The following is a 13223-nucleotide window of genomic DNA, read 5'->3' as shown; positions in this document are numbered from 1 at the left end:
AACCCCCCTCCCGCCATCACTAACCACCAGAGACTCCTTTTCTGTCATTCATACCCCTCTAAATACCCCTCTTGTCACTAAGGCCCCAGTCAGACTTCCCTCTGTAAGAGCCCTAGCCTACCAGCCGGACCCTCAACCTCTCCTTCCCGTTAGCAATGTCACCGAGACCCGACTCCTATTACCCATTCCCGAATATCTCCTCCCACGTCGCCAGTGTCGCTCACGGACGCCCCTGACTCCCACGTCATCAACTCCACTCCCGAGTTGACACCCCGCGGCGCCCTCCCCTGCCCCGCCCCTGGCGTGCGGCCCCACCCCTTGGCGCGGCCACCAGACCAACCGCGCCGGAAGCCCCGCCCCCGGCCGGTTGCTAGGCTCCGGCAGCCGGAAGTCCCGCCTGTCGTGTAGTCACCGCCGCCGCCGCCGCTGTCGTTGTTGTTGTGGTTGGTGCTCTGAGCTCCGCGGCTCCGAGAGCCGGCTGCGTCCCGTCCCCGCCGCCGCCATGAAGTGGATGTTTAAGGAGGACCACTCGCTGGGTAAGAATCCGGACACTGGCCGGGCCGTGGGGGCCGGCGCGGCGGGTGGGCCCCCTCCCCCACTCGGGCCGCCCTGGGCTGGGCCGGGCAGGGCGGTTGCAGCTCTTTGGGCTGGCGTCTCCGAGGTCCCGGTCCCCCGATCGGCCCACAGACCCCGTGCCGCCTTCGGGAGGACCTCTCGGTATCAGGAGACCGAGGCCGCGGGCACGCCGGAACCAGGGCCCAGGACGTGCGTAGGTCGCGGGGGAGGAAGGTTGGGGGCCTGGGGACCGGCCGCTGGCAGGCAGGCGCGACAGTCATCGTGGTGTTTCTCCCCCAGAACACAGATGCGTGGAATCCGCGAAGATCCGAGCGAAATATCCCGACCGGGTTCCGGTGAGTGGACTCCCCGCCCCTTCACCTCACTGTCACCTCTGTCTTCTAGGACTCGTGATGGGGCCCGAACCATTCAAGAGTTGACAACTTGAGGTTCCAGCCCCGGTTACAGTAGCCGACTGGACAGACGGGGTAGGGGGTAATCCGGGACTTGAACTTGAGGGGCTGGGGCTGGAGCTGGCGCTGTTTAGGGTGCTTCAGTGCTGAATCTCCCGATCTAGGCCAGTGAGCTGCCTGCAGTCTCTGGGCTCCCTGGCCAATTATATAAGGAACGATATTCTAGGACAGGGCAACAGGTCACTGCCACTTTGGGGAACGGTGGTGGAGAGAGCCTGTCACTTTGGTCTTGGAAGTGGTACTTTAGTCTCAGGACGACAGTCTCATCTTTAACTTTGAGCCCCCATGTTTACCTGACTAATAGCTCCCTTTTCTCACCCCCGCCCTGTCATCCTTTCCTGACCAAAAAAAAAAATTGTGAGAAGCCGCTGAAAACCCCTTCTCCCTTGGTTTTCCCTTCATCTATAATAAATATGATGCTATATTTCTTCCATCGTAGGGGAGATGGTTTCTGCAATCCCTATTGATTTTTAAAGGACAGCAGGCCTGTTATTGTAGCTCATTGCTTGTGAACCCTTCCTTAGGAGATGGGGCAGGAGGGACACATTTGAAACCCAGTTCAGAGAAAAGCAACAGGCCGCATGAAGAGCGTGGTTCCTGGCTGGCTGGGATTGCCAATCGTTCCCATTAGTCCATCCTTTCTCATTTCCTGTGTTCCTGGGATCTTGATTCCCCTGCAGTGTGAAGGCAGATCCATACTGGGGTGCGGGAATAATAGGCTGTAGATGAAACTCCCACCAGATATTCTTGGGTTTGCCCAGACAAAACGTTGAAGGCTTTGTATTAAAAGCTGTACTTCTCTTACGCATGCAGAGATCAGAGATGAGAAATGTAATAATCGACCACAGAAGCACTTACTGTTCCCTTCTAACATATTTATATCGGTTTTTAACCTCCACTATGTGTGGTTTATTAAGCCAGGGGCATATTTCTTTATGTGATGCAGTTCCGCACCCACCTCCTTGCCCACACACTATTATTCATGAGCTCGCTGACAATGCAAGGCCAGAGCCTCACATGAGAAATCCAGGCCTGACCTCTCTTTGCTTTCCCAGGTGATCGTGGAAAAAGTCTCAGGCTCTCAGATTGTTGACATTGACAAACGGAAGTATCTGGTTCCATCTGACATCACCGTGGCTCAGTTCATGTGGATCATCAGGAAAAGGATCCAGCTTCCTTCTGAAAAGGCAATCTTCCTGTTTGTGGATAAGACAGTCCCACAGTCCAGGTAAGAGATGTTTACTGGTATTGGCCATCTGCTTGGCTCCTTACAGAACTCAAAAATTTTGGAGGTCTGAAAACTCTTAGATGTCCTAACTAGAAATCTGGATTTTTGTACTTCCTGATATCAGTAGCTCAAGGAAAATACGGGCTGCAATACATGAGAGTGTACTTTGAGTTAAGAAAATAGAACAAGACCTGGACTTTTAAAAAAATTATTAATATATTTTATTGATTTTTTACAGAGAGGAAGGGAGAGGGAGAGGGAAAGAGAGTTAGAAACATTGATGAGAGAGAAACATCAATCAGCTGCCTCCTGCACACTCCCTACTGGGGATGTGCCCGAAACCAAGGTACATGCCCCTGACCGGAATCGAACCCGGAACCCCTCAGTCCGCAGGCCGACGCTCCATCCACTGAGCCAAACCGGCCAGGGCTGGACTTTTTTTTTAATGAAGAAATTTAGTCTCAACCCCCAAGAATCCTCTAAAACAGCTGAGGACTCTTAGGCTTAAGTCACTAGCAGAACTGAAGCCTGAAATAATTTTCTCCAAATGATTTATGAAATAAGTCCTGTCATTCTCCACCAGAAGCTTGGCCTTGCTGAGGCTCAGCTTTAGTTAATCACCCTGCTTGCTTGCTCTCTAAGTTCAGTCAACTCTGCAACTGTGAGAGTCTCTCGCTGCACCTGATCTTTAATTCGCTAAAATGGCTGCCGTCCAGCAAAGGGCTCTGAGGTCTCTCTACAGATAAGCCTCCCTCAGTGCCACCTGTTCTCACTGTCAGAGTCTGACTGTGGATAGGGGAAAATGGACTGGCTCAGTCTAATTCCCTGGTCAGTCCTTTCTTGTTACTGATTGAATACTTCTAGGCCCTGTGCCAGACGCTGGCCCCTGTCTCCTGAGTGTGAGTTCCTGGCTGCATCTCATCTTTGTGACCCAAACTAAGTTTAATTCGTTGCGCTCCCCCTCTCTCCCTTCTAAAGTAGTACTTGTAAAAGCTAAGGCTTTCAGAAGCCCTGGGAACTAGCCCAGTGTGGCCAAAAAAATATATTCCTTTTGAAAATCCTTGAAAGCTCTAGAAGAGGCCTAGGCCATATTCTAATCCTCTTCCCACAAAAGGTAAAAAGCTCTATTTTTTTGTCTTAAAAACCAAAAAGCAGAAATGCTATGTTTTGGTCTAATTTGCTCTTTCCTAATCTCCATCACCTCCCCTTCCTGGTGTTAGGCAGAGAAGCAGGATAGGGGAGAAATAGAAGTTTCTTCCCTAAGGTTTGTCAACATAAGAAATGCCCAAACATGTAGAGAATTTTTATAAGTTTATTTGAGCCCAAACAGATGGCACAGTTGTTGGGAAACAACATCACCAATCCTTGGGAGAGTGACAGTTTTTCAGTTTCTTTTATGCATTTGAAATTAAGGAAGTAACATAATGAAGATTACATGCAGGTAGGAGAAAGCAAGGTGCGGATTGGATTACAGGATAGTTAAGATTATGTGCTTTCTTGAGAATGGGGTTACACTTATTTCAAAGGTATATTAACCTAGATGCACAAGAACAATGGGACAGGGTTTGCTTAAGGCAAAGATGAATCTTTAACTAAAAAAGTTATATGCTTGGGGTGTGACTAGCCATCATGACCTGCTCGTTAACAATTTGTGATCCGACGTGGCCTGTGTGCCTCAGTTGGTTGAGTGTTGTCTCATGCATCTAGAGGTTTCTGGTTCAATTCCTGGTCAGGGCACATCCCTCGGTTGTGGGTTCAATCCCCAGTAGGGGGCGTGCAGGATACAGTCAATGGATGTTTCTCTCTCATCGATGTTTCTCCCTCTCCCTTCCTCTCTCACTAAAAGAAATAAAACCACATTAAAAAAAAAAAGTGTGATCAGCCTTGACCGGTTTGGCTCAGTGGATAGAGCCTCGGGCTGTGAACTGAAGGGTCCTGGGTTCCATTCCTGGTCAGGGTACATGCCTGGGTTTCGGACTCGAACCCCAGTAGGGGACGTGCAGGAGGCAGCTGATCGATGTTTCTCTTTCATCAATGTTTCTAACTATCCCTCTCCCTCTCTGTAAAAAATCAATAAAAATATATATATTTTAAAAAGTGTGATCAGATCATCCTGTGAGGTTACTTTCCATAGAATCTCTTTTTCATCCACAGGCCTATGTCCTGCCTTCTGGGTGCTGTTGGTCTGCTATAGCTGTTGCTCAGGGAGCTGTGGTTTTGCCAGGGGTGCCAAGCCAGAGTTGGACTCTTCTAGCCTTCCTTCTTAGGCCTCTGGGCAATGTGGAGCTGGGCACACTGTTCACCAGGGGAGGGAGCCCCACCCATGTGTGGTCACTCGGCTTCCCTTAAGGTGGTAGGGAAGGTAAATCTTCATTCGTATTACCTGCAACTTCTGCAAGCCTTTGAGACTCTGTTTCTTCCTTCCTGGAGGTGGCTTCTTAGTGGGAGGAAGTAGGTCACTATTACCTATGGCATTGAGTTTATTTCCTTGAATTTTGATCCTCTGATATTTAAAAGGAAATGAAGCAGGCTTCTGAGGCCATTAAGATTACTCCACGTTAATCTCACAATTAAAATGGCTGCAAATTTTTAGCAATTACTCCCCTCCCCCCATTGTCCCTGAGATATAAATAGAATTAGAAATGAAAAGTGATTCTTAGGCAAGCAGAGGCTGCTTCAGAGCCATTTTCTCTCCAATTCTCATTTGCCTTTCCAACCTGGTAAGAATCTACCCTAAAGCAGATTTACACCAGTGATCCAAGTCAGGATTTGAGTCACTAATGAGGGCCCCTTTGCCCATGCCCCCAGTGCCTTTGCCCCAGTTAATGACTTCTTGCTCCACACTTAAAGCAGCAGTGATTTGTTTGTTTGGGGGTGGGGGGGCGGTTATTCTTAAAAACACATTTGTTTACAAACAAGTGACATCATGGGGCTTTATGCAAATGCTAATCACCTAATAGCACAAACAAAATTGCCTCAGGGTTGCCTTCCTAAAGCTGGTGTGTGAGTCAACTTCTCTCTCTCCTTACCCAAGGCAGGTTAGCAACCATTTTCTCAGCTCTTTTCAGACTCCTTAGGGAAGCCCAGAGCCTCTCTTAACCTGTAGCCAGTGTTTGCTGCTTCATAGATGCTGGGGAAATGAGTCAAGAAAGGATGAATCCAACCCTACAGAGCCCTCCCCCATCCAGCAAGGTCTGCACTAGGATCACTTATGCTGAGGCTGAGCGATAGTGACTTCCATTATACCTGCCTTGGAGCAGGACTTTGGCAGTGTTCTGAACACAGGCGATCACCATATAGAATGTTGTGATTATTGTTTACAGTGGTTAGTATTAAACTAGAGGCCCGCACTGGTGGGGTCCCTCGGCCTGGCCAGTGATGGGGCCAATGAAGGGGGGGTGGGCGGCTGGCCTCTGGGAGGGACCGCAGGAAGTTGGCTGTGGGAGCACACTGACCACCAGGGGGCAACTCCTGCATTGAGCATCTGCCCCCTGGTGGTCGGTGTGCATCATAGCAACCACTCGACTGGTCATTTGGTCGCTTAGGCTTTTATATATATAGATGTTGATTCTGGAAATAGACACAGGCAAGTCCCTAAGAGTTTTACTTCCTAAATTCTTTCTGAGTTCTGTTTTTTAAAAAGGGGGATCACAACTGCCTTCTCACATTTAATATTGGAAAGCTGAGTTCTCTACCTAGGTGCCTGCATCCAGGATCAGGCTAAAAACCAAAAGAGAACTATGGGTTGGTGCAGATAGGACCTGAGAAAGCATGTCAGTGTACAGATTCTCAGTTGTGGCATTGGAGGGGAACCCTGACCCGGCAGTGGTGCCTACCTTTTGGCCTTTTGTTTAGTACACAGATAAGAGTTTTGTTCATCTATGTTTTAAATAGAAACGGGAGTATATTATTAAATAAAATATCTCTAAGATGTGATAATTTGGAAATGTTACATTGGTAATCCTGTACTGTTTAAGATTAATCGTGTTGAGTTGGTTCTCGATCTTAAAAGAGGTACTAAGGCCTTAGCTGGTTTGACTCAGTGGATAGAGTGTCAGTCTGCAGACTGAAGGGTCCTGGGTTCAATTCTGGTCAAGGACACATGCCTGGGTTGCGAGCTCAATCCCCAGTGGGGGGCGTGCAGGAGGCAGTTGATCAATGATTCTCTCTCATCATAGATGTTTCTATCTCGCTTCCTCTCCCTTCATCTCTGAAATAAAAAAATATTTTTTTAAAAAAGAGGTACTAAGTAAAAGGAAGTTGTGTTGTTGTATAGTCCATTCAAACTTTTAGAAATGTGCTTAAATCAAGCACTTTTGATCATTTCTGGGTAAATAACTCTTCAATAATGGGGTTTATTTCAGCCACTGAACAAGGTTTATTATATGAGAGAAAAATCTGATAAAAGGAATAAGCAGAAATTAATTTTTATGTTTCAGAATTTTTATGTTTGGGGAACTCTCAGGGTCATATTAACTTTCACTTTGAGGCCAATGTCTTTCCAGGATCCACAGCAGTAGCCATTGTCCTCCCACCTTACCCCATCTATCTATACCCCTGCTGGAAAAGAGATAAATCCAGGTCCAATGGAAGCATGTGTGCTTCAAAGCAGATGGGTGGCCAGGTGTGCCTATCAATTAGCTAATTCATGAGTCAGGCTAGATCCCACAGTATACATGACCTGACCTTGTTTGGGGGACAAGGGAGGTTCTGCAGGGAAAGGGCAGCCACACAATTCTAGGTCAACCTCCTGATTTATAAGCTGTTGAATAGTTTAAAGCTAAACTATTTATATAAATAGTTTATTTAAATAGTTTAAAGCAGCATGGCCATTCCTGTATATGGATCCTTCTAAAAGGCTATTGGTTAGTTTGTTGGCATCTGTGACCCTGAATGGAACATTGGGAGACAAGGTTTTAGGGGATAATTTAGGTTCATTCCATTCAGTACTTCAGGGTCCCACCACACCTTAGATTGGCTCCATGTCTTGGGTCTGCCAATTGGTTTTTCCAGTCTTTCCGCATCAGACTCCGAGCTTGGAAGGTGGCAGTACCCCTTGTCCTCAGCAGCATCCTTTTTGGAGGAATGCAGGTAATACTTGATAGACTGTAAGCCACCTTTGGGTGTCTTCTGCAACCAGTAGCTTGGGCAGGAAGCCTTGGATTTGTAGTGCTGTTTGTGAATTGTCAGACCATCCAGCAAGCCTGTGCAGTTTAGCCAGACACACACATCAGAGCTGCCTCTGTGCTTCAGGATCCCCAGGCGCTCCAGCAGTGGGCTGCTCAATGCAATGTCGTGGCCTTTGCGAGTTCTTAGAGGGAAGTTCATCTTGGAGGCTCATGGAACTGGTCTTAACTGACACAGCGGCCTTCTGCAATAGGCTGCCTGCTGACTAGGGTCACGTTTTGCATCCTGCACTTCCATTTGACTATTCTTTTAATGGGACATAAAAACATTTTTTAAAAAACTATATTTGATGCCCAGTTCTTTTTGGCTCCAGGCCAAGTTACCCTGACTGTGTGTGGCCTGGTACTACACATCTGTTTACAAATCATACTGTACAGATATGGCAGTCTTCTTTCATGGTACCCAGGGAAGCCTCGAAATAAGGCATTCAGTCACAGGCTGCTGAATGGAGTGTTTAGCTCCTAGCATTGAGCATTGTCAGTTTTCACGTTCCTACCCAATGGGTACCCTGAGTATAAGGATACAGTGATACATTGCTACTGCCAACTAAATAAAGTTTCCACACAAGGCTACGTGACGGAATAGGAGAACAGTGAGAGGGTTCTTAAAGTCATTACGCTTAGCCATCTCCTTGTCAAATTACAGGATCTGTAGGAGAGACCACTAAGACCTGGCTACTCAGTGTGATGCAGAGGCTGGCTGCAGTAGCCTTACCTGGAAACTTGTTAGAAATATAGAGTCACAGGCCTCACCCTGACCTGGTGATTTTGTATGCATGTTTGTGTGAGAAGCGCTGTGCTAAGGTACAGGGATGCTGACATTGGGGCATTAGATCTAGCTGTGTATCCACTTGGAGGCAGCAAAGCTTGGTGGTAAGAATGTCTCCTGGCTTTATGACCTGGGGTAAATTAGTTAACCTCTCTGCCTCACTTTTATCTATGAACTATGGATTAGGATTAGTACCTGCCTCATAAGGTTGTTGTGAGGATAGAGTTAATGCATGTAACATACTTAGAACAGTGCTTGGCACGTGTTTGCTTTTATAGTTAGGATTTTTATGATTAGCCTCTGTAACTGCTAGGGCACTGCTTAAGCAAATTAAAAAACCACGTTTCACTTAAAAGACAATAGAATCTAAAGACAGAAAGCCCCATGATTATCCCCATCTCAGAGTCTCAGAGCCTGCCTTAGACGATAGTGGTTCCAGTATGTCAGCATACAGAGAGTAAGAGCAGAACTTAGTCTGTCAGATGGAAGCAAACAACATAGGCACCAAGGGGTGGCTGCCTTTGAATTCCACACAATGTCTGTTACCCCTGTGTCTAAACACTGTGGTAATAGTAGTGGGGAGATGGTAGGGACAGGTCTCATCAAGGTCACCCTGGACACTTGGACCAAATGGGGCAAAGGGAATTGTGGTAATAGCTGTAGTTGTTTTCCCCTCAGCCTTATTCTGAGAAATCTCAGAGAAATCTCTTTGAGGGCATTCCCAACCACCAGGGTAAAAGTCTTGAGAGACTCAGCTACTTGTTCAACACCTTTGCTAGTTGCTGGCTCCTTGCTTCACTTCCTGCCGTGTCACTTTGCTTCCTGATCACATGGCTCTTCAAGATAAGCATCTCAAAAAGAGAAGAAAAAAATGACAAACAGCTATCTCTCTTTGGCACAGGGACTGGTTCTCAACCTTGGATGCACATGGAATCATCGTTGGCATTTTAAAACATGCTGATGTACCGATGCCTGGGTCCTACACCTCCAGAGGTTCAGATATAATTGACCTGGGGTGGGGCTTATGTGTGGAGATGTTTTTAAAGCTCCCCATTGTTTCTGATGTGCAGCCAAGGTTGAGACCCACCACTCCAGATGTTCTCGTGAGCAGGGGTTCCTCCCTCTATCCACTGTTCCCCAAGTCCTCACATGTTCCAGGGCAGTATTGTCAATAGGAATGGCATGAGAACTACATTTGTAATTTTCAATTTTCTAATAGTCACATTAAGAAGGAAAAAGAAACATTTGACATTAATTTTAATAATATATTTTATTTTTCCAATATATACATAATATCATCATTTCAACATGTAACCAAAATTGAGATACTTTACATCCTTTTTTTTTTCTCTTCATACTAAGTCTTTGGAATCTTGTGTATATTTTATACTTACAGCACATCCCAATTCAAAGGGATCTTTGGATTGATTTTAGAGAGAGGGGCAGGGGGGTGGGGAAGAGAAAGAAAGGAGAGAGTAGCTAGTTTAAGTATTAAGTTCCTTATCCATAAGTAATCTTTCTCCCAACACTTAGACTTAGTAATCAATTTGTTGTTCCATTTATTTATGCATTCATTTGTAGATTTTTGTATGTGCCCTGATTGGGAATCGAACCTGCAATCTTGGCATATTGGGACAGCGCTCTAACCAACTAAGCTACCCGGTCAGGGCAGCATATTCCAATTCAGATGAGCCACATTTCAAATGCTGAATGTAGTTAGTGACTACTGTATTGGACAGTAAAAGTATATGACATTTCTGTCATAGCAGAAATTTCTAGCAGACCATGCTGTTCCAGGGAGTCCTTATTTTACAAATTCCAGGTTAAGAGATCCTCAGAAGGAGCACTGTTTCATTGCACAAGATGCTGATGACAGACCATTTTGTATTCATACTCATCCACCCCCACTTTGTTACTTAATAATTCTCATCAACCCACACAGCCAAATGGGCTGAGCTTGAAAACAGGTAGGAAGAATAAAAAAGGAAGAAATCTCCCCTTAATAAATGGAGCCCATGTTCCTGTTTACATGGAAGTCCCACACAGCCCACCAGGAGCACAGCAGCAGAGTGGGCAGTCATTGCTTCACCAGCTTGAGGCCCTGGACCTCTCATCATCCACCCCAGTGGACCTTGTTTTACTGAATCCTGCATTTAGCATTTATTGTGACCTGTCCGGGCTGGTGACCTCTGATGTCTCCAGCTGGTTCTGGTTGACCTCACCACTCATGGTTGCACTGATGTTTAGCATATTTCTTTGACTCCTGCTCCTAATAGTACAGTCATGTGGCCAGAGCTCATCCAGGGTTCCGGGTGTTACAAGTCTTACTCTGGAGGTGGTAGTGCAGTCCAATTCATGGCTTAGGGAAAGCCAGCTTTCCCACCCACATATTTAGTTTGAGCAGTATCTATTTCTGGAGGGTCCGTAGGAAGGCCAGGCAGGGCTTCTTTGGATCCCAGATACAATCTGAGAGATGTTTGCATTGCATGTGAGGAAAATAACTTCTCTTTGATGATGCTGACACAGGTCTGTGGAGCACAGGGTTTTTGGTGGAGGAGCTTCCACAAGAATGAACCCACTTGTAATTACAAATTAGAAATCTTCAATAAACCAGCCTGAAGCAGAAGTAAGCTCCATGTACTCTTCCTTTCCTTGGTCCTCCATCCATACAGGGATGGGCTTCATAGGCTCTTAATTTTGCTTCATTTTTTCCCCTTGCCCTTGGCATTCAGATAGCATTCTAAATGTATACGTATTAACCAGTACTAACCAGCCAGCCCCACTCTGTCTATAAGGAGCTAGATAGAGCTGGCCTCTGAAGGATTTACTTTGTGTAAAGGTGAGTGCAAATAGCTTTGCCTTGGAGCAGGAGAATGGAGAATTGATTCTAGTCTTGTGATTCCCAAAGGCCTAATTTACCTTAATCTTTTGTGGCTCCATTTACCTTCTTTACAACAGGAATGGAGCATTAATGAGACCTGAATTTCTTTTTAACCACCTACCACCAAAGTTGTGGGAGAGAGTAGCTAGTTTAAGTATTAAGTTCCTTATCCATAAGTAATCTTTCTCCCAACACTTAGACTTAGTAATCAAACCCAATTTTTAATGTTGTTTTTCTTTTTAAAAACTTTATTTCAAGATAACTATGTTTACAGAAATACAGTTATATTGGTTAAGAGAATGAAGTTTAGCCCTAGCCGGTTTGGTTCAGTGGATAGAGCATTGGCCTGCGGACTGAAGGGTCCTGGGTTCAATTCCGGCCAAGGGCACATGCCTGAGTTAAGGGCTCGATCCCCAGTAGGGGGCATGCAGGAGGCTGCTGATCAATGATTCTCTCTCATCATTGATATTTCTATCTCTCTCTTCCTCTCCCTTCCTCTCTGAAATAAATAAATATATTAAAGCCCTGGCGGGTTTGGCTGTGTCGGCCTGCGGACTAAAGGGTCCTGGGTTTGATTCCGGTCAAGGGCACACACACACACACACACACACAAAAAGGAATATATTTAAAAAAAGAGAGAGAGAGAATGCAGTTTAACTTACTTTACGTGATTTGGACCACAAATTTGATACATGGTTTAAGCATTAAAAAAAAAAAAAGGGATTTAGGCCCTCGTTGGTTTGGCTCAGTGGATAGAGTGTTGGCCTGTGGCCTGAAGGGTCCCATGTTCGATTTTGGTCAAGGGCACATGCCCAGGTTGTGGGCTCGATCCCCAGTAGGAGGCTACCGATCAATGATTCTCTGTCATCATTGATGTTTCTATCTCTCTCACTCCCTCTCCTTTCCTCTCTGAAATCAATAAAAATATATTTAAAAAAAAGGATTTGCAATCTGGTTTATTTTTCTAATATTACAAATGTATATGAAAGATTCTCCATTAAATACTGCTAAAGCAGGCAGCAAGAACCTTGAGAAATGAACCTTTGGTTTGTCTCTAGAAAATAACATGGATTGTACTGTAAAAATTTATATAAAGTTGGTGCAGCAAAACTGTGTGTAATGTTTCAATGCCAGTTTACAAAGTTCAGTAATTAATGGATGCTGAAAAGGGGGGAGAGCCTATGTATACATTTTCAATGTTGTTTTTTTGTTTTTCTCTTTCAAGCCTAACTATGGGACAACTTTACGAGAAGGAAAAAGATGAAGATGGATTCTTGTATGTGGCCTACAGTGGAGAGAACACGTTTGGCTTCTGAGAGCCCGTGCTGGGCGAGGTGCACTGTACCTGCTTGTGTATCTTGTAAATAGCCGGCCATTTTCAGTTACTATACCAGAACCTCTTCACATAGAACTATTAGTGCATTTGTAACTGGATTGATTTCTTAATATATTGGAAGGTTTTTGTTTCCTTAGACTAGTAAGTTATCATACAGAGTTTTATTTTGAGTTTTTCTTTTTGTGCACTGTCCTCATGGCTATACTCTCCAGAGAACTTGTTCCTCTAGGAATCATATTTAATGAAGACATTTCCATATTGAAGTGAGGTAGGTGGGGTATTAAAGTGAAAGGGAGGGAGACAATGCATTTTATTCTGGACTATATTTGAAGTGTTAGATGGCTAAGTATTAAAAGCATTCAAATTAAATCCTTAGCAATCAGAACACTTGCTTTACTAGATTTTGCCAACTGCCAATCATGTTGGACTGAGCTAATCTGTTCCTCTTTCTGAAACTATTAAGGTAAATAATTAACAATAAAACTTCCTGTTATAAAGGCATTGCAGTGTGACCATGTACTTTATTCACCATCTTTTACATGAGTCAGACAAGTAGCTCTTACACCTGCCAGGCCAGCAGGAGGGTTTGTGTGGCCATGGCAGCACAGCTTGGAACAGGAAGCAGTGGCCTGTCATAAGAAGGGACTTTAAAAAAAAAAAATTAAAAAAAATATATATATTTCATTGATTTGAGAGAGGAAGGGAGAGGAGAGAGGGACAGAAATATCAATGATGAAAGAGGTATTGTTGATCGGCTGCCTCCTACTGGGGATCAAGCCCACAACCCGAGCATGT

The 13223-nt window shown here is 45.2% G+C and overlaps 1 protein-coding gene across 1 annotated transcript; it reads left to right on the top strand.

Annotated features, from left to right (window-relative positions):
- The first annotated feature begins 393 nt into the window (after positions 1-393).
- Positions 394-12929, top strand: GABARAPL2 (GABA type A receptor associated protein like 2). The gene is made up of 4 exons (XM_070398693.1): positions 394-536; positions 856-911; positions 2084-2256; positions 12318-12929. Exons 1-4 carry the CDS (start codon positions 503-505, stop codon positions 12406-12408), a joined length of 354 nt encoding a protein of 117 aa, XP_070254794.1. The 5' UTR covers positions 394-502; the 3' UTR covers positions 12409-12929.
- Positions 12930-13223: the final 294 nt, after the last annotated feature.

This window comes from Myotis yumanensis, unplaced genomic scaffold (assembly GCF_028538775.1).
Source record: "Myotis yumanensis isolate MYYU_CA2020_CCGP unplaced genomic scaffold, mMyoYum1.0.hap1 SCAF_18, whole genome shotgun sequence".
NCBI classification, from domain to species: Eukaryota; Metazoa; Chordata; class Mammalia; order Chiroptera; family Vespertilionidae; genus Myotis; species Myotis yumanensis.
This window is presented reverse-complemented; position numbering and strand designations above follow the sequence as displayed.